This window comes from Poeciliopsis prolifica, unplaced genomic scaffold (genome assembly GCF_027474105.1).
Source record: "Poeciliopsis prolifica strain line A6 unplaced genomic scaffold, Auburn_PproV2 SCAFFOLD035, whole genome shotgun sequence".
Lineage (NCBI taxonomy): Eukaryota > Metazoa > Chordata > Actinopteri > Cyprinodontiformes > Poeciliidae > Poeciliopsis > Poeciliopsis prolifica.
This window is the reverse complement of record NW_026562410.1, coordinates 1,559,356-1,585,876: the sequence shown is the minus strand read 5'-3', so window position 1 is coordinate 1,585,876 and position 26,521 is coordinate 1,559,356. Positions and strand designations below refer to the sequence as shown.

At 39.9% G+C, this 26,521-nt stretch overlaps 1 protein-coding gene across 1 annotated transcript in view; it reads left to right on the top strand.

Moving 5' to 3' along the window:
• Positions 1-6,865: 6,865 nt before the first annotated feature.
• The window catches only part of rapgef1b (Rap guanine nucleotide exchange factor (GEF) 1b), a 38,110-nt gene continuing 18,454 nt past the window's right edge, over positions 6,866-26,521 (top strand). The window contains exons 1-7 of the mRNA XM_055052250.1: positions 6,866-7,824; positions 21,715-21,860; positions 23,830-24,008; positions 25,407-25,563; positions 25,647-25,735; positions 25,815-25,973; positions 26,264-26,314. Coding sequence (XP_054908225.1) covers positions 7,743-7,824; positions 21,715-21,860; positions 23,830-24,008; positions 25,407-25,563; positions 25,647-25,735; positions 25,815-25,973; positions 26,264-26,314 — 863 coding nt within the window. The 5' untranslated portion in view covers positions 6,866-7,742. The remainder of the gene's footprint in view (positions 7,825-21,714; positions 21,861-23,829; positions 24,009-25,406; positions 25,564-25,646; positions 25,736-25,814; positions 25,974-26,263; positions 26,315-26,521) is intronic.

Here is a 26,521-nt window from a genome sequence, read left to right as displayed (position 1 = left end):
AGTCTTTTCTGAGAGGAACTGTGATTCTAATTGGGTAACCATCTATGTAAAAAAATAAATAAATATCAGAAGCTACGGAAGTGTTGGGGTAACTAAATTTCTTCTGCACTAACCATTAAGAAAATATTTTACTCTATTTCTCATAGATTGTTATTTTTAATACTTGTGGGGCTTTCCAAGGTAATAGAATTTTTGACTTTCCCGTACCTCTACATCCTGCCCCAACTGGTCTCTTACCGCACGGCAGTTCATAGTCTTTCTTCTGTGAATTTTATCATTGCCTCAGGTAAGGTATTTCACTCCTTCCGCACCTTCCCCCGGTGCAGCAAACACACCCACACTGCTCTCGTGCACAAACAACAAGCACTTTGCACTCTGGGTGTGGTTTCTGCAGAGCAAGCAATAACACGAAGAAGGAGGCACAATGGCAGCTGGCGTGAATAAGACTCCTTGACACTCAAGGCCTGGGTTTGATAACTGATTAAAAGCAGCTGATGACTGGGTGAGCGGCTCAAGCCGAGGAAGAAAAGAATCCAACAACACATATTGAAGTCCTCAATGCATGCCTCTGCTTTCAGGAGCGCGTTGCATGAGAACATGCTGACCCAGATCTCTCAGAGAATTAAGATCATTCTGTCAGACAGATAAATTATTCATAAAACGATGACATTGAATGCTTCCTTGACATGCGAGAGACATAATAATGGTTGCTCCTTAATGACCAGGATAAGGTGCAGCATCAAAAAGGCAAGCGGCCCAGTCAGCAGTTTACAGAAATCAAGGTTAAATCAGAAGCCGTCCCTCTTCCTGCTCTTTCAGTTTTCTTTATTTTCCTGCCATGGGAGCAAGTGATGGGATGTAAACAGCTGAATGTGTAAAAATAAAAGTGCGGATTGAGTAAAACAAAGTTAATCACTGTGTGTTCTTTAAAGTTTTTTTTTTTATTTTAAAAAATAAAGGATTTCATATCAAGATAACTGTGCAGGAAACATTACATGTTGATCTTTACTCCTGTTTTTCAAGTTAAAAAAGATGAACAACTGAAATATTAAAATGACAAGCAGCATTGTGGTGTTTTGCAAGCTGGTGTCTTTACTAATTCAATTTATTGCAGTCTGTTTAGAGAAGTCACAAATAGAAAATGAAAAGGCTCTTATCAGAAACACTGACTGACTCAACTAAAGCTCCAAACATAAGAGTTCGAAATAAAAAGTTTTTCTTATAATTAACAAGTGTTCTGATTGTTCAGACCTCACTGCCGAGAGCTGATGGTGAACCAACACTTTCATTTATCAAGAAAATACTAGTGGAAATCAGAATGGTGGAAATGTTAAAGTCAAAATATTACTAGGGAGTCCAATGCTGCTAAGCGTTTAATGTACAGCTCCCTCCTCTGATCTTTTCTAAATAAAAATTGAAAAACTGCTTATAGATGGATTGATGGATGACAAAATTATTTGGCTAATTGATATGATAGGCTAATGACCAAAAGCAATCTGGGATATTTATTTAATCCCACACTGTAACATTCCTTAGATATGGATGTAGAACAGCTAATTGTGTGTAATTGAAACAATAAAAATGAAACATAATTGAAGTAGGTCCTTCAAACATGCAGAACCAATTTATATGTTTTTTTTTACTTAATGAACAAAGCACCTCACAAAATTAATTAGTTGCGCATAATAGCATAGTTAATAAAAAGCATTTCACATGCGGCAACTGTAAAATAAAACTCCTGAAATTTTTAATGCATAAAGTTATTCCATAAGCACCACATGTATTTTTGTTTAAAAAGAGCCCAACAAACTAGTGAGGATTGGTATGCTGCTCTTTGAATTGAAGTTACAACACGCCCATTGCCTTGATGTCAAGCTGACGTGTCCAATTCCTGCCACCAGGGGGCGCTGTTACACCAGATGGGATTTTTTTTTTTTTTCTTCTTTTTTCCCTGCCCGAGTCTGGGATCAGGGCATTAACGTGTGTTGTGCGCGCTTGTGTGTGTATCCAGCGAAAATTACCCGGAGACGGACGGAAACCGCTTTTGACCGTACCAATGTGTCTGGCCTGTAGATACAGCGCTCTAACCCCGACGGAATCATCTCCTGGACACGGTGGGACGTCGACAATGAGGGAATAATCGGAGGACTCGCGCGGCGAAGGCTCGTCTGCAGCTACCGTTTTTGTTGAACTGAGAGCGGGGATCACAGCTGCCGCTGCTGCTGGCGACGAAGATGTCGAGAAAAATAGAGAGCAAGCAAGGTAAGTCCTGCCCAGGCTGGACTCAAAGCGTCCTACTCCCACCCCGGCATACTGTAATAACGGGATTCCTCATAAGCTGTGGATGAATTTAACGCGGGATGTGTGTGGATAAATCTCCAGGCTCCCGGATAACGCTGCATGAATGTGTCCAGTGTAAATGGTGGTTTAATTGGGCCTCATGGATTGCTCTTTTCTCGGCTATCCAATTGAAAATAAAGCGTCTCTCTCCGTTCTGCTCGCTGGTGTTAGCTGGTTTAGCAAGCCAGTGTAAAATCAGGCAGCAGTAACATCACATATAGATGCTGTGGTTCTTAAGCTGGCGTGGGACTCCACCGGCATTTTATCAAGACTCTCTGTGATTTTTTTTTTCTTCTCATTTCTACGGTCACATAAATATAATCGTTTACTGTTTGAAAACCGCTTCAAAGAAATCTCAGACGGTTTTTTTCTGGGATGAGGAAATACCTCTGAATCCTTTGGGAACTCGCCAAGTGTCATTTAAAATGTTTTCTAACGTGGGTTTGCTGCTGGAAGCAGCGGCTAAATGTTAGCTTTTCGAGGCTAGCGTTAGCCGTGTCGACACCTGGAGTTAGTTCACGCCCAGGACCTCCGTGTGTATCTGTGCTAAACTGATTGTGCATGTGGCAATTTTTTTTCTTCTTCTTCTTCTTTCATGGCTTTGGTCGCTTGTTGTGTCTGCCTGCCTGCCTGCGTGGCTCGTTTTGCATGCAGGCGAAAGGCAAATAAAGCACTGCATTGCACTCTGGAGTGCAAACAGGGGTCGTCTTCGGTATGTATGCCTTTGGGAAGGAAACTTTACACCCGCCAGCTACACTTGCATCCCCATTCCAGCAGCTGTCTTCCCTGCCTGGCCTTGCTCATGCATCTACAGTCCTGGCCGGTGTCGCCTGCAGTGATCGGGACTCCCATTAACCGACAGGCGGGGAGGGAGTGTCATCATCCACCGCCAGCCTCACTCATTCCTCGCAGGCGTAAAAGTTTCCGATTCCTTTCGTGTCTTGCGGACAGATGACTACATATGGTCACAGCTAAATGAAAAGTCAGAGGCAGTGCAGATTCTGACTCGCACATCTGCTTTCCCAAGCTTTCCTAATTATACTTACAGAACGACTTGTAGGTCTCGTCAAGGCGCAGATCCATCCGACGCATAATTTGCATCTGATTCAGATTTTTTTGTTGTTGTTGCCGATTCCTGTCTGTAAAGGATGATAAAGCATAACAGTATTTTACTGACATGACAAAAAGAGGAAGGAGTTTAAAAAAATGCTTTCTTTAAAAAAACAAAAAGTTGGTTATTTTGGATCATTTTTTTTGGATCATTTAAAAAAAATAAAGCAGAAAAATCTATCTGTAACAATATTTTGCAGGATATCACATTTTTCTCCTTTCATAAGGTTGCAAAGTATCCTCTTTTATTTTTATTTTTTTTACACACTTAAAAATATAATGTCCACCTTGCAAGACTTTAATTTTGGGAAAAAGAATAAGTAGTATGGACCTTTTAATATTTGAGAGGAAAAGCCTCTGAGTTTTATATGTTATGCATTTACTATGTTTTATCTATATAAAGAATCTGCATTATTCAGCCAGGTTGAGAAATAAAATTTTAGCAATATTTCAAAAATAAAAACATAAAATCACTGCAGATTTTACTTTTAAACAAACTGGCATTTTAAGCTGTGTAAATTCCTATAAATTTAATGAACTTTTACCTGTAAGCTTTAAAAAAAAAAAAAAAAAAAAACTACCAGTATTTTGTAAGTAAACGTGATCCGTTACATTCAAATTACTCTTAAATATGTGTAAAACGGAGGAGGTTTGCTGGAATATCTTCATCTTCCTGACAGTTTTCCTTTCTAAACGTTTCGTGCACCTTTTGTTGGTGCTTTTAGTTTGTGACTGATCGAGTCACAAATCAAGTCACTGGAAGATGTTCTCTGCATCTCTAATTTGAAACATTTTCTGACTTGTAAAGCTTCCAGTTGTGAGCAGATGGATTTTCAGCCATCGACTGAAGAATAGCAACATGGTGCACGGGATAACTACTTAAGTGGTAACCATGGTGCGCAGATTGTCTCGGTTTATCAATGCAATGCACACATGGACCCCAAACTTCCACGGGAGAGTAATGACCAGATTCACTTGCTACATAAACATACTCCCCTCTCCCCATGGTAACTGTGTCCCAAAGTCGCCAGCTTCTCCTCTTCAGGGATATGACCCGTTCATTAGAGTTGGCTTTGCAGCTTGTTGTGTGGCGCTCCATTTTGATGTCCCATCCACATGCATAAAGGTAAATAAATAATTAAAACATCCAAGTGGGTGGTTGATTTATCTTCTGTAGCATGTATTTCTTTGCATACGCACCCACATGACCTCACCGGTGAGGCACCCGGGACTGTAATCCTTAAGCAGATACAGAGTCTTGAGAGTTGCCCAAAAACGTTGGAGCAGCTGACTTGCAAACTCACTGCTCCGTGTTTTCCTCAAGGGAGCAGGAACCGGGTGGAGAGGCGCAGAGATTTACAGCAGTTTCGTCAGTTCACATTTAGTATGCTGTGCTCTCCTTGCATGTCTACTTAAAAGTTTGGGAAGTTTCTGTGTCGGCATGCGTGACAGCGACGCGTAATGAATAGGTGATGAGCTAATGATGGCTGTTGTTTCTATTGTTTTCATAGAAACTATAAATATGATCCAGCTCAGAAACCTCACTTGAGTTTTTGTTTCCATCTGTTTGTTAGACAATTTAACATCTGAGCAAAGCACCGAAGACATTGAAATGGCAAAGATGTCCATTTTCAGCTCAGATTACTTGTTAAGCATAAATGGAGACAGTCTTTTAGTTCGTTTGATCTGCTTTTTACCTCTGTTCCAGGCATCCAGTCCACTTGAATGAGCCGGGAATAGAATATAAATGAGATTTATTACCTTTCTCCTAAGGCTGTCAGTTATATAATAATGTGGTGTTTTTCCAGTTCGGTTCGTTCACATGTTGGCAGCCGTGCTGGACAGTCTAGACACCATTTGTCCAACCTCTCTGATTCCAGATTCGTTAATCTATCAAACCAAAAACTCTCAGCATTTGGTGTTTGGCAGGTGTAAACCTGAAATATATGATTTGTCAACAACACTGCTTTCTTTAAGATGAGCAGTTTTCTATTGCTCGTCTCACTGTGCCTTATTTTTATTTTTCCAACAATACTCCCTTGGTATAGGTGGGAGGAGCTGCTTGTCATCGCAACACATCGCAAAACTGTGGTGACATTCATGGGTGTGTGGAATGGGTATTGGTGTGAATGCGAAATGCCTTTTTACTACAGAAATGTGTAATTTTCTTCATGGAGTTCAGAGTTTGTCACTGTTTGTAATTGTGACTTTCGCACCAGGAGGTAACAATAGCCTGTTAGCAAAAATTACTTTACTGAAACAAGCCTCAGATGAATAATAAAGCTAAAAACTATTTTTAGGTACAAGTGAACTTACTCTAATTTGCAGAAAATGAGATTTGGATTGTTCTGCAACAGAAGAACTCATTCTGATGCTAGGATGTTGTGTTTTTTTATTTGTATGAGCAAGAAGCTTCTTATTTCTATTTTGTTCATAAGAAATTGTCTCTTTGTGCTTTTGTTCCCTTTTTTTTAAATAAATCAGAAACTTGTGATGAACTTGCATCTTTTCCTGGGTGCAAAATATATTAATCTGCATGTTTTAAGCCATAGAAAATAAATCTTAATCTGTCACAACAGCTACTGGCACAAAGAGTATATATCAGTATCGACTAGGAAAAGCCTGATTCATGCATCTTTTTACATTTTTGTATGCAGAATTGTCCCTGTCTGACCTTCATAAATGAATCTTGCTTATGTGATGTCATGAATTTGTAGTTTTCTATGTGAGCATTGTGGCGAGTTGGCATAAATTGAAATGTTGGAAGAGAAAAGAGATGGCTCTGCATTACTATTTCCTTTTTATTTTCTCCTCAGCTCTTGAAAAATCTTTGTTTCATTTTCGACATGGAGGCAGAAATCCTGACACTAGTTGGTAACAAAGCCGTGGGAGTAACTGTGTTTTAAAATTAGCCTGTGGACTGCTCTCTGACTGGACAGTTGATAGTAGTAACCAGCCACAGCGGAACTGATCCATCACTTTCCTATTTTAGACTCCCTGCCACCCCAACTCAACCCCCCCACCCCCAGCCCTCCGTCCCTGCAAATAATGGGAGTGTGTATCTGTGTGTTTAGCTGCGATGCAAGGAGTTTCCTCTCTAGCATTCCTAGAGTTAACGCCGAAGTGTGAGTTATTCGGACGCCTTTGTGCTTCTGAAGTGGTGACTGGAATGCTTTAAGCCTCAAAATATATTGTTGTGTGATGTACAGAAATAGCAAGGCCTGCGTGCCTTAGTCGCCAGAGCTAAAGAAGTTATGATTACAAAACGCTTCCTGGGACAATTTGGTCAGCCCACATTGCTGATGAGTGATCCCACTGTTACAGAGGGCAGGCTACGGGTCCTGGTTTGACATGCTGCAATTTTTGAGGTTTGATGGGAGCAAGCTCTTCGCCCTCCCTGCACCACAGAATGAGAGGCCTGCTGCTCCCATATAGGTTTAGCAGTGTTGTAATTAGATTTTCTTTTCTTTCCTTTTTTTTTTTTCCTTTTTTTTGTGCGTGTGTTCTGTGTATGGGAAAGCAAAGAAGAGGGAGGGAATATGGTTCAGGGATGAGAAGAAAGAGGGTGGAGAAAGATTAGAGGAATGGGGTAGGAAAATGGATTGATTGCATGTTTGGTAACGACTGGGGCCGAGGCAATCGATGGGAAGTGGAAGCAGTCGGGCATTTGTAACATGAAGGTTTTCAAGTCCTTTGGTCTTCTGCGTCTTTATCAATGTCTTCCAAGGAGCAGAAGGCTGCAATAAAGGTCGTTTTCGGAGCGTCTCGTTCGTAAGTCGATGCCAGTTCTCTTTGCAGGTTTATGTCTCAGGCTCATGTCCATTTTCTAGACGCTTATCGCCTGGATGCTTCATTTGAAGCTGTGTGTCACCAACTCCACCAGAGAGGTCACTTATTCCCACAGGTGGACAGCTGTCTTCTTCATGGCTTTCCCCAGTGCATGTCACTGGGAGTTGGTTCCCTTTCATGGACTTTCATGACACTACCTTCTTGACTCAGACCAGGATTTTTTCTTTCCCTTCTCAGGGTTTGCTTTTTCGAAACAATCGACTGCGTTTCAGAGCCTGTCGACTTCTGTCAGGTCTATTTGTGGCTCTTTCCTGAGAGGCGCGATGCAACATGGGTGAGTCAAGTGGGGACGGTCACAAGGACTAGTGAGTTCATGACTAAAAGTCAGCAGTCCCATTGAGGGATGGCTGTAAAAACGCGAGGTTGATCGGCAAGCCTCAGCTCGCAGAGAACGGAACCATCAATATCTCCAGGACTAAGCTCTGTGGATAAAGGATTCTTGCATGGGCAATATAAGCTGGAGGAGCCAGGGTTCCTCCGAGGACACGGACTCCTCTCTACGGGAGGATGTGGATGAGGACGCAGGTAAAGAAACTGCAACACACAGAAAATTACTGTAGATCTGCCTTGTCAGAATTTTGTGGTTAAATGCTGTTTTTTGAAAAGCTTAACTTGTGATTTTATTAACAGATATTTTTTTTTAGCCTTCTTGCTACACGAGCAGAGGCAGTGTTATATTATGTATCTGTGCTTGGAAAAACAGACCTTCACTTGAACATATTGTCAAAGGCTCGTTCCACTTGACCGCTGCTTATGTTCTGACTACAGAAGCTTTACTGTATAAAAATGCTGCAGCGGGTTTTATGATTTAATTGTTTAGTTTTAATTGTAGGGGTGTGTACGTCTTTATTTAAAGCTCTTCTTACCAGTTTGGAAGTTTTTTTTATTTTTTTTTTTAACTTTGGTAAAATAGGTTCACTGGCAGAATAAAGTGCAGGGGACATTCCTCGCTGTGCTTTTTGTGTCATGTGGCTTTATAGAAAGTGCTCATTTGCGCTGCTGAAGCCTTGGGCGGACCCAGCTTTAAGAGGCGGCTCTGCAGGCCCGCAGCCCTCCATCACAGGCTGCCGCTTGACCTTATCGCCTCCACCATTCGTAGACAGAAGCGCAAGCCTCTCTAATTCCAGCTCTTCAGGTGACGACTTGCCACAGTTGCCTGGATGTCATCTTCGTAATCCTGTTGCACAATAAAAATTTAAAAAATCGCATAAAATAATGGTAATAAAATTGCATCGCTTACACGATGTGGTTGATTTGCTTCACCATGGTAGCTGAGTATGTTTGTTGACCCACACGTAGGGGTTAGCGCCGCTCGGGTTATTAATGTTTGTTATGAGCCGGTGCTACCCCAGTCACACTGTGTGGAATGATCCACCCTGGTGAGCCAGTTGCTCGTACAGGCTCCTAAATTAAGGGAGTTGAGTCGGTTATTGTGTAATTACACAGGACTGAGAGACCTAATGCCTTGTTTTGAAAACACACACGCTAGTGCGCTCAGCTCAAAAAAAAAAAAAACATGTATGCACCGCAGTTGGTGTTTGGATGAGTTTGTGTATCATTTGTCTGAAATAATTTGCTCAGTATTTTTAGCAATATTAGGTCTGTGTGGTGACATGTAGATTCCTCGTGTGATTCACTTACTATAAAGCAATATAAAAACGTAGACTATTGATGTTTTTAACATTTGGTTGGAACTAATTAATTTGTTGCCTTCAATTTTACAGAAAATGCTTAGATGCTTGCTTTGACTATTGAATCAAAGATGGAATCAAATTTGATATCACACCAAATGAAATGAAATTTGACATCATCTTATGTTTAGCTATGCAACAGACAATCATTTTAGTTATTAATCTGTCAATTATTTTGACTACTAATCAAGTTGATAAAAATCTGGCATATTCTGCTGATTTTCCATTTGAATTATTTTTTTATACAATGAGATTTAGAAATGTGTTCAAAATGCAAATAAACAATTCAGTTATTTAAAACATAACTGAGGTTCAGATATATTAGATGACATTGTTTTTAAGTTCTTGGCTTGCTTGAACTTGCAGATTTCAATTTGGCTTTTTAATGTCGTTTTCCTGTTAAGACTTGATTTTAGAAATTAGGAACTCATGACTTCCTCCGACGTTTGATGTTATTGTCGAATGCTAAACTTAAGTTGTTTTGAACAATGAATCGCGCTCATTCTCTGGCTGCAGTATTACTCCTGATTTCGGCTTTTTTAAAAAAAATGTTTGTCAATCCAAAATATGGAAGACCAGAAAAAAGTTTTTCTGTTTTTGGCTGAGCTGAGCTTGTCCGCTCGCTGAGACCCTAAAGTGGCGGGGTGCCGGCGGACAAAGAAGGGGAAGCTTTACAGTTGCTGCCAGTTTCTGATGCCACTCCAAATCAGGAATGAAAGGAGAAGTTGGCATTGCTTGCAAACAAGTCACTGCTGCTGTCGAGGTAGATCTATGTTTAGACGGCTTTGTTTGTTATTGGCTCCATCGATGATTGCGAATCCTTAGATTGATATCTTTTAATCCTGCCGGAACTGTAAAGTGACTTGCAGGCACACAAATTGTGTCAGCATGCATCGACCCACTTCTTGTTGGATTTTTCTATTTTGATCCGATTTTAAAATAAAAAAATATTAACTCGAGTTCAAAATATTTAGATTCATGTATTTATTACTCTTTATATAGATTAAACATGTGATAAAATGTTTTCTTTCGGTGTCAGCGCAAACCTTTCCAAACACAGAAATGTCTTGTATTTTTTTAGTTGTGGGTTACAGACGTCCTATTAAGTTAATCAAATCAATGGCATGTTTATCTATGAAAGATTTGGCCATTTGGTTCATTCATTGGCGTGGCTGCCAAGGATACATCCAAGGGAATGAAGTTTGAGACCTTTAAGCTACAGTCGTCGCAGCAGTTAGCTGTATCGCTAACCTCATGCCATGGCTTGTTACACGTTTATGTGTTCTCATTACTTTTGCTTGTACTAAAGTTGTGTGGAAAAGTTCACCTCCTTAATAAATGTAAGACTTTCAAAATGTGACAACTTATTATTGTTCATGAACATTTCAGCTGATTTTTATGTAACTGTTTATCTGCTTGTGCAGTTAGTATTGTTTGTGTTTTTTTCTCAGCAGATGTATTTAATGATTTAACATTGTAGCTAGTTGAATCCATATTGCCAGGCTTCAGGTTGGGCTTTATGTTCATTCGGTTGTAAGTGCTGACCAATCAACTGTCTCACTGGAAGGTGCAGGTTTCATAATGAAATACTGGCAAAAGCTCTTCCATATACAACATCTGTCATTTTTATGTTTTGGTGTGACAAATTAGTTTTTGGTTGTTTTTTTTTTTTTTTTGAAATGTAAAAAAAAGACTTTTTGAACATTTTATTTTAAATAGAACTCTGTATAGACTGTCTTACTTATGACTAATCCGACACCCACACGTAGCCATTAGCTTCAATCACAACTGGTTTTTTTCTGCTTTGCTTCACCACAAACATAAAACAATAGGTTTTAAAGCAACCTGCCAGCTTTTTGTTTTTGTTTGTAATGTATCAGTTGTATTGAACCTTCCCATCAGCCCTGTCCAGCCTTTATGCACAAAGGTGTCAAGAGGTTGACAAGTAGGCCACTGTACAGACAGAATGAGCTTTGTGCAGCTCTAACAGGAGGAGAGTGGTACCACTCTTCACTGCTTGAGGCCATTTACTGTTTCCTATGTTTCTGTCTCTCTGTAGCTGTCTTCTACTCAGCACTGAAGTGATCGGTTCTATTGTGGCTGTTTGTCTCTGTGGTTCAAGATCTGTCTCGTTTCTCGAGTGCTTTATAGTGAATGTTTGCTTTGTGTTCTCCTGCCAAGCAGCTGCCATTCTCTCAGAACTCCAAATTCAACCAGCAAATCAGCGTTGTTTTATTTTAGCTGTCGCAGTGTGTTCTCTGGTGCTGTTTGATGTCAGAGATCCTGACAAGTGGGGGTATTTATAGCTCTTTGTGGTTTCGTTAGTATATTGGTTTCACCCAAGGGGAACCTGCTGCCTGCCAGCCGGTACGCGCTCACTCTGCTGAAAGATTCAGTTCGAAAAGTGAGCTTTAAATGGAATCCTAAATTAAAAAAATGCGGTGATATGCTGTCAGGCGGTCACTTTAAAGACTTTGAGCTTTTTGGTGTGTCTTGGATAAATGAGGCAAACCATTTTGAGAGATGCTTGAGAAAATCCAGAGACGTACCGATTTTGGGAAAGCCTGGACTGCGAAGAGGAAGCGGCATTCGATGATGGAGACAAGGGACAGGAAATTGTACCAGCGGCTTCGGCGTCAGTAGGGAAGGAACAGGAGGGGTACCCAGGATGGAGTGTGTGTGATTTTCCATTTTCAACAATTTGCATCATATAAATTTACACCCCACCCTGTCAGGAAGCTTGGTGAATAAGACTCTTTGGAGTCTTATTTGGTACACAATAAAATAATTAAGTTATTACTTGTATTAAAGGGAGGAGGGGGGGGGTGTGTGTGTGTACAAGAGAAAGTAATATGTCACTGCTTTCAGGTTAAATAAGCAAACGCATAGAATTTCGTTTCTAATTACAAAATCCAAAGATTTTATGAATTTTTTTGGCACCTGTCATACAAGTTTAATTAGGAATGTCACAATAACAATTTTTTCTGGACGATAAATTATCCCAGACATTAATGCGATAACTTATAATATTGTCTTGAGACCATTTTCAAGTAATATAGTGGTAATGGCATAATAACACATGAATACTCTCTTAAAGATCAATAACTTTTCATTTCACTTAACATTTAACAGTGGAACTGGAAGACATTTTAAATATCCAAAATTATTAAAGACACAAGTGAAACAACAAATAAGAAGATTAAAGGCTCTGTAAAAAAAAATGTCCTTAGTGAAAGTGCTAGTTGAGACCAAAAGACTGAAGACTTTTGGCATCCAGTTTTTAGTAGAAAGAGAGAAAATAGAGAAAAAAACCCCAATAAATGATGCAAATACAAATTATTGAGCCCATTTTGATTTATTATGCGATAGTCTGACTTACTGCTTGTTGAAAGAAATCTAGACAGTGTTGAGGAACATCCCCAGACTTGCTTGTAAGATGACATCTATTTCATTTATTGCAGAAACAGAAGATGTAAACAAAGGGGTACATTTCAGTTTTCTAGATGTACAGCAAGTTGTTTACATAACATACTAGTTGCTTTGCCACTGAATGTACAATTATCAAATAATGGAATTGTTTCTGCAACACAATGCACAGCATATACATTCAATAGTGCATTCCAGTGTTCCGAGGATAGTGTTGATATTTTTTGGAAGCATTCAGGTTTTCAGAAATTGCTTGGAGAAAATGGCAAAAGCAGCCAAGTAGCTGCTTTTGCCATTTTAAGTTCAAGACTCAAAACTGAAGCTGCTTCTTTCTTTGTTTGTTTTGTGTTTTTTATGGGAATCTGAAATTAAATCAAACTTTCAATGAACTACGGCTGTGCCAAAGATAGAAACATCTTGTTTACAGTAAACACAGACAGACAGCATAGTGCAACTTAATTAAACGTGTCAAAAAGGTGAGCGCTATTTAATCCGGAGCCTTGTAGGATTCATGACACATTACCAGTGTTTCACAAAACAGTGTTTTTCATTCCACTGTTTGCTGTCTCATTATCGGTGGGTTTTTAAAAGAAACCGGGACCATCAAAAGCTTGCCGCTCGTGCGCCACAGACCGTGTTCTGCTTGTCACTGGTGCTGTTGAAAAGTCGCGCCCCGGGGGCAATTCGCTCTTGCTTCTGCTTGCGGTTGAATGCCTTTCAGAGATGAATTGTGTGCTTATTTGTTAGTGTCGCTGGATGTGAATGTGTGAGTGAAGGCCTGTGTGTTCTGTTGTACACAGGACAATTGAATCAACTACTCCTTAGGGTTCGCTGCGTTACTTTCAATGCAGCCCCAATAAAGGGATTTGCCCAGAGCTCCCATGAATATACGTTCCATTAGCCTGTCCGGTGGCCGTAATGAGATGTCGACCCATATTGAAACCATCCGATTTGTACTCCAGCTGGCAGAGAGGCTGGATTATTTGGGCACACACACATATTATGATAGAGGTCAGTCACAGCCCAGAGTAAGCACAATGTGGAATGTTTTTTTTTTTTAATAGCTTTGTTAGAGTTGTTATGCAAAAGTAGAGGGGTAAGTGATGATGATGCTAGCTTGAACTCAGATAGCTTGGGGTGAGTTTAAGTGTTCCAACAAAAGGCTAAAGTTTTACTCCTGAACTATTTCAAGAGGTGTATTTTGGGGTGTACTTATTTGGTCGCAGTCTTAACATCTTGGTATGTGTACTGGCCATTGGAGGTTGTCGTAATTTGAGAATGTTTTAGGGATCAGAGAGTTTCTGAGTGTCCTTCTGCCTCAGCTGTTGAAAGTGATTTGAAAGAGGATGTGGTTACTTTTTTTAATATTGACACTCTTACACATCCACATTTATGTTGATAAATACAGGAATGCTTTGTTCATTCTGAAAATGAAAGTAAAGCTTTAACTTGATTAACCTTTTTTTTAATTAATTTAATTTAATAGCTTTACTTTGTAGCAAAACCTAATTATGCACAACAGACTTTGTATTGCAAAAATCTTACCCATTGCGCTTAATGTCTGCATAACATTGCATTTCATCCAAACATTTAATATTAAATGCATGGGGAATTGTAACCTCAGAAATCCTGAGGTCATGCATTGTAGCTTATTTTAAATGACTGTTATGGCTGTAATTTATGATATTTATTATTCTTTGTTCTACCTTGTTCTTTATGCGGCTGTAATGGTAGACTGCATATAAAATAACTGCAACTCTGCCTGACGGTGGATGCGGATGGCAGTAAATGTATTGGCATTAGCTGCTGCCTCATTTCCCATTAAAATTCTGGTTTAGTTTTTATGGGCAAAGGTATGTTTCTTAATCCGTATTGATGTTTCAAACAAACACTGAACAAGCATAGGTGCGTCACCTGGGGATTAGGTTGGATTTGGGTTTGTTTTGTTCTAACATTGCATGTTTGAATAATTGGTCAAGTCACATGTTTTACATTGTAGTTTCTCATCTTACCATTTATTTGTTTTCTGCATGTTTTTACACTTATTTGGGACTCGGCGCTCATAAAAATATGCGCATGTCTCCCGTTATTGTGGTGAAAAACCTGACAAAGTGGGCCAGTTGTTCTATGTTTAGAGTAAATGTAATGATTTCTTTTTTTGGCTTGTCTCCTCAGATTACCATGTTGTCTGATATAATTTAGAAGAACTGTTTTTACTCTCAAACATAATCACACCAAGCAGTCAAGTATCTGATGCGGTGCTTTGTGATATGGATCTGCATCATAGATTGTCTTTACTGTGTGGCATGCTCTGTTAGTCATGGATGACCAGGCTGTCTGTGCTCATCCCCGCTCTGATATCTACTCCTGAGCTGACCCGCGGCTGCTGGTTCTGCTTTGCTAGTCATCGACATACTGAAGAGCGTGTTTGTGGAAGCCGCTGACAGCTTACCATAGCGCCTGTGGTTGATTTTGTTTTTTATTGTTTTTATCGCAACTGAGATGAAGAAAAACAAGTTGACTCACGTGCCCTTGGACATTGAAAAAAATGTGTAGTACAATAATTACAAGTACATTATATATTTCAAGTAAAAGCTGCAAGCGCTGATATAAACCACCTCATTTAGACTTTGATTGGATCCCAGTGCAGTATTGATAAATCTTTCTCACTGTTCACACATCATGCTTGCTTTGACTCCAGAAGTCATTATAAAGAATGTTAATGGGGAGATCAGTAAAGTACATTGCCAACCATGTAGAAACCCTCTATGGTCTCATTTACTATTTTGTTTTGCAGAAAACAATATGTGTTAAGTGGGCTAAGCATTTAGCATCCACTTTATGTCATTCAGTTACTCAGTAAGTGAAGCTGATGCTCTCTTACTGAGTCTCCCTGTGGCTCTCTATTGAACACCATGCCTAAACAGCACAGCTGGAAAGCTATAAAACACACCATTGGACTTCTGCCTCCATTACTTCGTAAATCAGCTGTAAGCCGTGCTCCATGCCAAGACTTTTTCTGTTGTTGCTGCTGCTGCTTTGCTATCTCTCTCGTAGCGTTAGTTCACCTTAGATATCTACAAGAGCAACATACAATGTTTCCTGCATGTCTTCTGTCAGAGACCAATTTTTCTGTTTTTAAAAACTGAACACAAACCTTTAGAAATTCCTAAATAAAGAAATGAAATGATCACAATGATAGTGAATCACATTTTCTTGTTTACTTATCCCTTTTAAGTCCCTTTTGTCTGTGGCATGGTCATCAATTAGTTATTTTAGCAGAGGCAATGTCATGCCACACATTTTAATAAACAACAGTTATTTCAGAGTTGACATTTGAAGCCATCTTCAGCATCTTAATATTGCCAAAAACCAAGGATGGCATTACTAAGCATCTAGAGACAAAAAGTGTTGGTGTTGGTGCAACCTGGTAGTGTTTAGGTCGGTGCTTTCACCATTTGACTCCTTAGTCTAGTAAAACTAGTTAGTAACTAATTTTATTTATTATGAATACATAATGGAACTAAATTCAATGTCTCTCTTTTGGAAGATTTTTAAATAATGTTTCCCTTCATAGGGTAGGATATCAAACAGCTGTAGGGAAACTGCATCTGGGATCAAAAGTAATTTTTTTAAAATTGAATTTGGTCAGCACTGGCCTGCACCCTATCTCCATGGTAACATGATTAATACTTTGGGTTTTTGCTCAGATATGTGTCACAGCATCAAGACGTGGGATTTTGCACCATCTTTTTCTTTGTACAATGTTAGCCACCAGCTTGCTCATAGCTCTTGCTGCGTTTTGAGATGTTGCTGTGGAGTAAATTCAAAACAAAAACATATCCACATGTTACTTCTGACTATGCTACGTGTGTAGTCTTTGCTCAGCTTAATCAGCAGATGGCCATGCTGCTTCTCTTTTATATTAGCTTCTTTGTTATTGTTCATACATAATTAAGGGTTTTCCTAATCTCCCCTGGGCAGAAAAAAACTACATTGTAGAACATGCAATAATATATAAAATTATCTGAGAGAGAATTATTTTATTATTCTTGTTAGTTTTTAATTCTTTAAACAGATTACTAACAGTTCTCTATTACTTTGGAGTAGGACTTGAAATCATGTTTATGTATTTTTTATTGCATTTATTAAATTCATACTTTCAGATCTGTTTTTTGTTTCCCCCACCATCTGCTTTTTCTTCTCCAAAGCTCAAACAATGACCTTTCAGACTCTTATTGCACTCCTCCTGAAGTCGGGAAAACATGTCTGTAAAAGCGCAGGGTTCACACACACACTTTCATAGACATAAGGTTCAGGAGGAGACGGCAGCTGTTTGTGTAACCCGAATCACAACCTCTGCTCTGTATCCTTTCACCCTGCAATCGTCCTGTTCTACCAGTGGAAGGAACTTGTGATGGACGCAACAGCTGTCTTAGAAGGGTAACACCTTAACTTGGCAGTTTTAATCTTTTTATACAGACCTGGACCAAACACACACAACCACCCAGCAACTGCACTCACTGCCAGGAATTGGTCAGAGATCAAAATTTTGTGGCCAATTCGAAATTAAAGATACATTCTAGCCTTCCTGACATCGTTATTCATTACTTTCATTTGGATCAAAGGCATAAGGGAGCTGTTGCTGTAAAACAAAGTTTGCAACAAAGATAGAAAGCACAAAAGGGTAAAACCAATTAACTTTATTATATTTTGTCCATTGTTTTTGTTATTTACTGAAAGTCTTGCTCTCTTGTGCTCTCTCAGAGCTTGGATGAACTGGACAGGCTACCAAAGGCTTTCTTTTAGGCTGCTACATCACTGCATAACCTGACTTCATCTATACCTCACTAATGTTGGAAATGGATGCCTTAGGGTGTTTTCACTCATGGTAGTCTCATAGACTTGGTTCGATGGGAGACTAAAATTTGTGTTCACACAAACGATCCAAACTAATTAAAATTCTCTTCACCCCCTCGCCTTTGGTTGCGATGGACCAAGAACCGCTGACGGAAACAGCGCAAAAAGCTTTAAATAAGACTCTCAGCACAACTTCCTTCTTCGTGAAATGTAAACAAAGAGTAGGGTCGGATTTTAGCGGTTATAGGATATCTCTTTTGCCTTTTGCAAAAGACCACAATGGCTTGCTAGTGCAACACTGGCAAGCCATTTCTCTTGCTAGTGCTCGACATGGCCGTTTGTTTTGGTTGCATTTACCCAGAATGCCCTGCGCTGCCGTTGCTTTGTGCTTTTGGAGCAGTCTTTGGTATGCTTGACATTCACATTCAAACTACACTAGAATTCACGCCTATTGAACTGAAATCTAGATGGTTTGGCAGACCACAATTTTCTTTTTTTTTTTTCCCTCATCAGAGTAGGATTATGCATTCACACCTCCCTACATGAACCAGACTGTCTAAGAAGACAAACTAGTTTAAGTTTGACCAATTAAAGCTGGTGTAGGCATACACAATAAAAGCTGTAGCATGGGACAATAAACTGGCAATTTTAGAGATCAGGTTTACTGCCATCCTAAATTAGTATTCAGGTTAATGCTGCTTAACTTGTAGTTTATGGATGAATCTCGTCAAAATACACTCACATTTTCTACATTAGGTGTGTGTTTGTTTACTGATTGTGCAACAAAGCCTGGCTTTGAGCACCTTGAATGCTCTCTAGACTCTCACACCACAAATCAGTGTGCAGTGTGTTTTGTTAAAGATTTGCAGGGTTTGTAGTACTTGTTTTTAAAGATCTACAAGTATCAAAGAATTTTTAAAAAATTAAGGGCTAAAAGAAAATTTAATTTGGTCAATATCTCACTGGAACTGCTCGTCAGTCAGCCTTGGCTTTCTCTTGTAGCCCTTTCAACGTCAACGTAAGCTACTTCATGATACCTGCGTCGTCGCCTGGATGGCTGAAAGAAAAGTTTCTTTCACTCTTTTGCTTAGTCCATGACTGGTTCGATTCAGTACAGGAGACCTTGCAGCCCATGACCTCACCCGCTTCCAACTGACGCCAGCGGCAGACAGGAAGCCGCAGAAAGCAGGAGTGATGGCCTGGCTGCTGAATGGTAAACGCAGAGAGGCCTGCTTGACCATAACAGAGAACCTCACTGTATTCCCTCTCTCTAGTTTATGCACCCCCCCATTGACTCTGTTTTACACAGCTTATTTTATTTCTTTTGTCCATGTAACGTTCATGCTAGAAGCTTGACTTTATATTGGAGAGGCGTTTCCGTTCAGAGAACCGATCTCAGACAGCAAAGCTTCAGGGACTGATGATGTCTGCCGAACCAGCTGCATCGAGCACGGTGGTGAATCATTTCACTCATGGCAGTGTTGCTCTACTCCGCAGCTGCAGTCTTGGACGTAGTCCTTGTGGGACTTTGTAAGCTGGAACTGAATGTCGAGCAAACTCTCGGTGTCTGCTCTCATGGCTCTGCTCTAGTGTACGCCCCACCCCGACGTTTGAATAGATTATTGGAGGGTACAGTTTTTATTCTTTAGCCCATTGGATGGAGTCTTCATGCAATAGATGCCCCTGCCTGACACAGATTGCACTATGATGCTAAAGGTTACACAGAGCATTGAATGCTCACATGAGAGGAAAAAAAATGAAAAGAAGGAAATGGGGTTTTATCAAAACTAATATTGTCGTCACAATATTTACCAGTGACGTCCCTATCAAAGGCTTTTCTGACATATGATATATTCAAATTTAAAAAGTAGCTTGTCATCTATGTAAAACCAAATAATTAGGGATATAGTGATAAATTTTTTACATAGCAATACTGCACTACATGTTGAAATTCATACAATTGAAATGAGAAAATTGTCTCTCCAGTTGTCGTAGTCACAGCGTCTTGTCCTGTCTCTGTCTCATTTAATCCAGGTTAAATGAGATGGTGTTTTTTTTTTTTTAACCAACGATTTATTAAAACATATTGAGGTTTTTTGTTTTTTTCTGCTCGAGCTTGGTGACATAATGACTACTTATAAAACTTGATGTAATTGTATCTTTTTGTTGTTGTTTTTTTGAACCAGCAACGGCAGCATATTTATGTGTGGAATGATTTTGGCTCCCATATTCATGTGACTGATTTGACCCATTTGGAAACTGAAAACTAGGTCAAATGAATTTTAAAGGTAAAGAGGTGCCAAGAGGTACATTTCCAGTAACTCTGCACATTATTAAATCAGCGTTGCAGCATAAATAAGTCATTCACTCTGACAAAGCAGCCAGTGTTTTTTTGTAGTTTTTGCTCTAAATTGCAAAATACAGGGTTTTTTTTCCCCTCTGACTGTTCAATGTAAGACGAGAAGAATATGTTCTTCATATCCCTCTTGCATCTCCGGATCAGGAGGAATCGCTGCTGGGACCGTTCCTCATCAACATTTGGCTTCTTCAGCGCTCTGTAGCTTCCACTCGGTGTTGAGGATGAGGAGGATTAAGGGCGGAGAGCGGGAACAGAGGGGCGGATATGCGCACAGCCCGTTGATCGATGGCGCCGATGAAAGCACGGCGTGGCTGGAAGTGTGCTGTGTGCCATTTACCTGCTGTTGATTGCGGTTCGACGTTGTTTTGTTCATTTTTTACTCCGCTGGCCCTGAAATGCCAGACCCCGCTGTCGTTGAGCTAAGGGGAGATCACTGCCGATAGAGGGGTAATTTTGTCACTGATAAAACCCACACTTCCTGCTGACTCCCGGTGCTGTTATTAGCGTTTATCTCTTGAATTACTTTGGGGTAGCGATATAGAGAGGGAGAAAGAGGTGAAAACAAGCAGTGAGTGAGCAAAGGATTACACAGAAATCAAGAGGTGCTCAATGTTCAAATGCAGCTGCCTGGCTCTTTTTCAGTTGCATCATTTTAGTAAATCATTTAGCCATAATAAAGCTACTGTTAGTTGTGTGCCTTGGAGCGATTTTATTGCTCTATTCACCCCTCTCGAGTCAATAGTTTATATAAGAATGTTTCCCATCAATTACAGCAGCAATAAGCCTTTTGGGGATCTCTATACTAGATTTCCAGAGACTGAAATGGCTCTCCTTCCTATTTTGCAAAATAGTTTAATCTCAGTTTGATTGAATTGAGAGCATCTGAGGACAGCAGTTGTCTTGTCATGGCCTCCATTAAGCCTGCATTAAGAGCCCTCCCAGAATGTTGTGATGGCAACTATTAATGCAAATTCAGTCATTGGTTTCAAATTTTGCACAGACTTGCAATTTCATAGAAACTCTTTTCACAAACTGATCAATTATGTCAAAGTCTTCTGCTTTTTCTTCTTTTCTAACTAATCACTGCATCTTGACTAAATTTTGATCAATTCACTTAGCCCTCTTCTAGTTTAACTTTTGGTTTCATGACGTCCCTTGAAAGCTGAACCTGCAAGATGAAAGCTTGTGGCGCTAAATGATGACATTTATATATATTTTTTTCTTTTGTAAAACATTATTTTAAGATGTGCTGTAGGATTTGCTTGTATGGTGTGTACAGTTTATTTTGACTTGAATAACCAATATGAAATTATTCTTTTGCACTTTGACAACTCCTCACTGTATGATTTTGTTTTTATTAAGGGTTCTGTTTCAAGAAGGTACTTGAAAATGTTAGTTTTTTGACTGCAATTTTTTGAAAATGGTAAAAAAAAAAACAACAAAAAAAAAACATTACAACATCCTGGAGGATTACGACAATTAAGCTCTTCCTTGCCATTTCTTAGAACGGCCCCACAACATCTTACATAGATGCTGTGGGGGAGTAAGGGATCCCCACAGTATCATACTGCCACATCAGTTTTAGGCTGAATATTACACTTTTAAATGCATCTGTCTCTGTTCTCTGTAAATGAATCAAATTGGCAAGTAATTTAACTCTGGTAAACTAGAGTCCATGTCATTGTTTTCATTCTGGCCACGTTTAACTGTTGTGTTCTTGCCTTTGACTCGCACACACTCACAAACACACGTAGGGGCCGCTGGAAGAGCATTGACTGTCCGACAGATTTATATCCAAGACAAACAGAACAGATGAAATACAGATGCTGCACATACTTGATAAAAATCCCTGGTGCACCGGCGTCTTAAGATTCCACTTTCGTTCCGGCATCTTGCTTGTGTCTACATCTGATCCTCTCTCTTTAGCTCCATTTCACAAGTGCGCCATTGTGAGATAGTGGATTTAGCTCTTCACTGAGCTTGTGCCATCTGTTTATAGATCATTTCCATTCTCTCCCCTCAAGCATGTTTACGTCGTGACTGACCACTCGGCTTCCTTTGTTTTCCTTCTGTCCGCAGATTCGCAACGATCCCATCTGTCCACTTTCACCATGATACTGAAGGACAAGTTCCACTCACCCAAGATCAAGAGGACTCCATCCAAGAAGGCAAAGCAGCTGCAGCCAGAGCCAGCAGCCAAGAGTACTGAGAAACCTACTAACAAGGTGACTGTGCACCTTGTTACCCACCTCTTATGGGAAATTCATCTGTTTTCCTACCTGCACCGTTTGTTTAGGAGTCTATTGTTTTCCCGTTCTGTATTTTGTGCCCGCTGTGGCCTTGTGTCCCCGCTGTGGCCTTGTGTGAGAGTTTTTCTGTGGGTTCCCACAGTTTTCCAGTTGTTGTGGAAGCAGGCTCCATAAGAGCAGATGTTTTAGTTTATAAAGACACCAATGACTCTTCCCTGCTTCCTGATTGAGCAGCTCTGGTCCGTCTTTAGGGTTCAGAATGTTCGAGTTCATTTGCCAGAATGATGCAATGAGGCTTGGGACATTGTTTGGAATGAGGCTTTGGACAAGACGTAGCTTGGTAACAGTTCTGAACATACAACTGTTTTATCATGTTCTCCATGAGCCTTTTTTTATTTTTATTTTATTATTATTATTTTTTTTATAATATCCCACTCTAAGTATCAAAATTCCAAAATACAAACTTTATGGCCCATATCTTCAAACATTCAGAGAATTTAAATTAAAAAATGGTTTGGGAAAAAACTTCACTTTGTGGAAGCGAGTAAATAAACCAATGCAATATTTGTGGATTTTTACACAGAAAAACTTTTCTTTCTCTGTAAAAAGAAAAAAAAGATTTTCTATGATTTTTGGTACATATTTTATGAACTTGTAATGAAATATTTCATATTCAATAAAACATGTATCGGTAAGATGCACAAATGTGTAAAAGCTTTTTTCCAAACAGTGCCTGCAGTACGGCTACTTAAAAAAAAAAATATTGATTCAAATTCAATAGCCTCGTAGGAAAAGTCATTGATCACTATCTTCATCTTTCTCCTGCACACTACAACCATTGAAGACATCAGTGTTGTAATTGAGCAGCCTCTGAATCACTTTGTGACACACTTCCTCAGTCTCTCTTTTGTTGTCGCTCTCAATGCTCACCCATCACTTTTCAGGGCATGTGAAAAATGTAGCTGCTTTTAGTTTGGAAGCTATGCTATATTTAATGTGCAAATGCAGCAGTGGTGATATTTTTACAGAAGAAAACTGGAAGTCTTATAACAGCGGCTTCTAAACTTTTTAACTTCAGACTAAGGAAACGCAATTTGAAAAAAAATATGTGATTACTACTACTTTACACCAATACTGCTAAAAATTGTGATTTACCTTCAATTTCTAGATTATTTTCTGTCTTTTCAAAATGAAGAACATTCCCAACTCTCTCTGAGCTTTAGCATCTTGACTACTTAAGAAAGACATCTAGTGTTGGACCTAAGAGTAAATTGACTTCATCCAGCTGACCATATGAATTATTAATGTGAGAGCTTAAATCCATGACACTAGAAATATACTATCTTACCAAATACTGCTTCCAAGCAGTCCATCGTGGTTGTAAAATGACATGTTTATACTGCGATGATAATTTGCAGTTTGATTTATTGTGCAGCTCCACTTCAGCCTTTCTTTTGATCCTAAATGACAATATAAAGGCATCAATAGCATGAATATTATGTTTATCTATTTGTTTATCAATATTTTTCTTATACATCTCATTCTCATTTTTATTTACATTTCTGAAGAGGATCTTAAAACCCAGCAGTTTTTGGTTTCTGACTGAACTTGTTGCAATAAGCAATCAACCTTATGGCAAAATAAAATGAGTTCAATAATTTCCATTCTGAATGTTTTATGAAGGGTGATTTGGTTACAGAGATGAAATCATTTTATTCATGGCTTCTGTTCTGTGTGTATTCATTGTTTTTTTATTTTGGATATTTAAAATGTCACCCAGTTGTTTATGAACCTTAAGGTCCTTAAGGAACCACTGAATTGGAGAACTGTGATACTAAATATATTGGGTCGCTATAAAAAGGGTGAATTATTGTTAGTTGGCATTGAAAATGTCAGTGGTTACATCCAAAGCTACTATTTGATGACGCATCCACTTTCTTCTCAGAAGGTTAGCAGACTGGAGGAGCACGAGAAGGAGGTGGTCAGCGCTCTGAAATACTTCAAGACAATCGTGGACAAAATGGTGGTGGAGAAAAAAGTGCTGGAAATGCTGCCGGGCTCCGCCAGCAAGGTCCTCGAAGCGATTTTGCCTCTGGTCCAAGTCGAGGCCCGGATACAGCATAGGTATGTATAAAAGTAACCACTGCTGAAATTCTGGACTACCTGTATCTTCAGTTTAATCTGCAGAAAACGGTTTCCTGTATATGTACATTTATTCAGCATATTTATTTTTGTGCCTTGACACAGTTTATAGCCGACAGGGAATTTTATAGGATGTTGACTTTACCGACCAAGATTGCCTGTTTCGTGACTGACATTCCTCATTTTTTAGCTTCTCATACATTTAATGTGGGGTTTGCAGTTGACAACTCATTGACTTATTTGGTGCAAAGGTTATATTTTTAGATTTAATGCAAGTTTTACTTTTGTGTCTGGCTTGTATGAGCCAAACCTTGGAAAGAAAGCTCACCTGCAGTTTTTTTTATTGTTGTTGTGGACTGTCGGGGCATGTTGGAACCTCTCTGTCTTTTGTCTTTATCCTTTGCGTCTCCATCAGTGCTGATAGGAATGGAGGCCAAAGGTGGTAGATTTTTTTGTCTTTTCACCCTCAGCCCTGTATCTAGAAGCAGTCGATATTTAGTTGCTGTAACACTCATGACCTCAGCCTGTGAAGGAAAATCCTACTAGTTTACAGCTGGCGTTTGTCCACCAAGATTTGAGTTTTGGTGAATCAAACTGTTCTATGCCAAAACATGTTAACACTACTTTTCCATCTAAAGGCGCCCATTTTCCAAAAACAGAGCTTTATTATTCTATAAAAACTAAACTAAAAGCTGCTTTCTTTGTTAAGTTAACAGTATACCCAGCTGTATTGTAACCTATAGCTCATATCTTTCCATCCCTCAAATCCTTCTAATTCCAGTAGATTCAGCTGTCTCCCACGTTCTTCAGGGATAAGCCCTGCAGAGACAGTCGAAGAATATTCCGGCAGTGTGAATCAGTCGCAACACGTTGCTACAGGCTTATGCCACACCTTAGCATTGGATCTGAATGCACAACGAGCTGCTTGGAGAAACTGCATCCCTCTTCCATGTGTTGCTATCCATGCTGCTCTCAAGGCTACAAAGCTTACTTTAATACACCACACACGTCTCTCATGGCTGACCAAAAAGTCAGCCATGAGAGCCAAAAGTATTCCTTCTCTTTGAACTCTTTCACGTTTTGACTACACCCACAAATGTCAGAGTATTTTGCTGTGATTTTATGTGATGGACTAACAAGAAGTAGCAAAAATTAATTCTTGTCAATACACACATTTTAGATGTTTTGTATTTTGCAAAGTGTCTTCCTGAAGCATGTTTTCTCATTAATTTTTTTCCCCCCAATCCCACTTTGTTTACCAATCTCTCTGTTTTTTCACCATCAATTACTTTACTACCCCACTTCATTCATTCCTTCCTGCCTCCTTACATTTTTTCCACTGATGTCTTCTTTCACATTAACCCTCATCGTCGTCGTCAGCTCGGCGCTCTCTTCGTGTCACAGCCGCGTCTATCAGAGTCTGGGCAATCTCATCCGCTGGGCAGACCAGGTGATGCTGGACGGCATCGACTTGGACGACAAAGAAAGCGTAATCGCAGTGACCGGCGTCATCAAGGCGGTGCTGGATGGAGTAAAGGTACACCGTCTGCCATTCTTTTTTCCTCATGTAGAGTATTCACGAAGGAGTCCCAAACTCTGTTTTTGTATTTCTGCCAACAGGAACTGGTGAAGCTGACCATTGAAAAACAAGAACAACCATCGCCCACCACCCCGAGTAAACCAGCGCCACCTGTTACCACCGCTGAGAGGTGAGCATAAAACACACTCGGTTGACTAAAACCAGCACATGAAGCAGTTAATTTACCCGGACGGCTTTTGTGTGCGCAGCAACGTGTCAGTGGAGGTGCCCTTGATAGATAGCGAGCAGGAAGTGTCGAATAGGACGGCTCCAGCGACCTCTCCTGCTAAGGCTGCCCCTGAACTACAAGACGAGGATGTAGCCCCACCCAAACCTCCTCTTCCTGAAGCCAAAGTGGCAGAACTCAGGTGACAATCTCACACCATCTATTCGGAGCATTACGCCTTCTTTCTAATCACTGAACATAAAAAAAATTTGAATTTCACCAGAAGTCCTCAGCAATCCTCAGATATAGATGCTTGGGGGGGGATTGAGTGTTTTTGATCTTGATTACGGTACACTTTCTATGTTCCCAGGTTCTTGCACAACTTTCAAACTGTTTTAAGCCTAGTGCTTCCTTTTTTCTTACTCTTCCTGCTATTTCTCTCATTTATTTATTTATCTTTGTTCCGTCCTTGGTCTCTCATTCTGGGAGCAGAGCACAGTTGAGTGCTGACGCTGGCCAAAGGAGACCCTCTCAGAAGGAGAAGTATGTCGGCCCGTAGGGTCGTCTGATTTCATTATAACATCCCACCCTCGAACCTCACAGCGTTTCTGGATTGGATGAAGGCATTTTGGCTTGCATGGTTGCATTACCCTGACATGTGTGTCGTCCTTGGTAACCCTCCGAAGACTTCCTCATCCAATCAGAAGGCCGCCTGGTGCATGAGAGTGTGTGACTGACCTCTGAATTGTC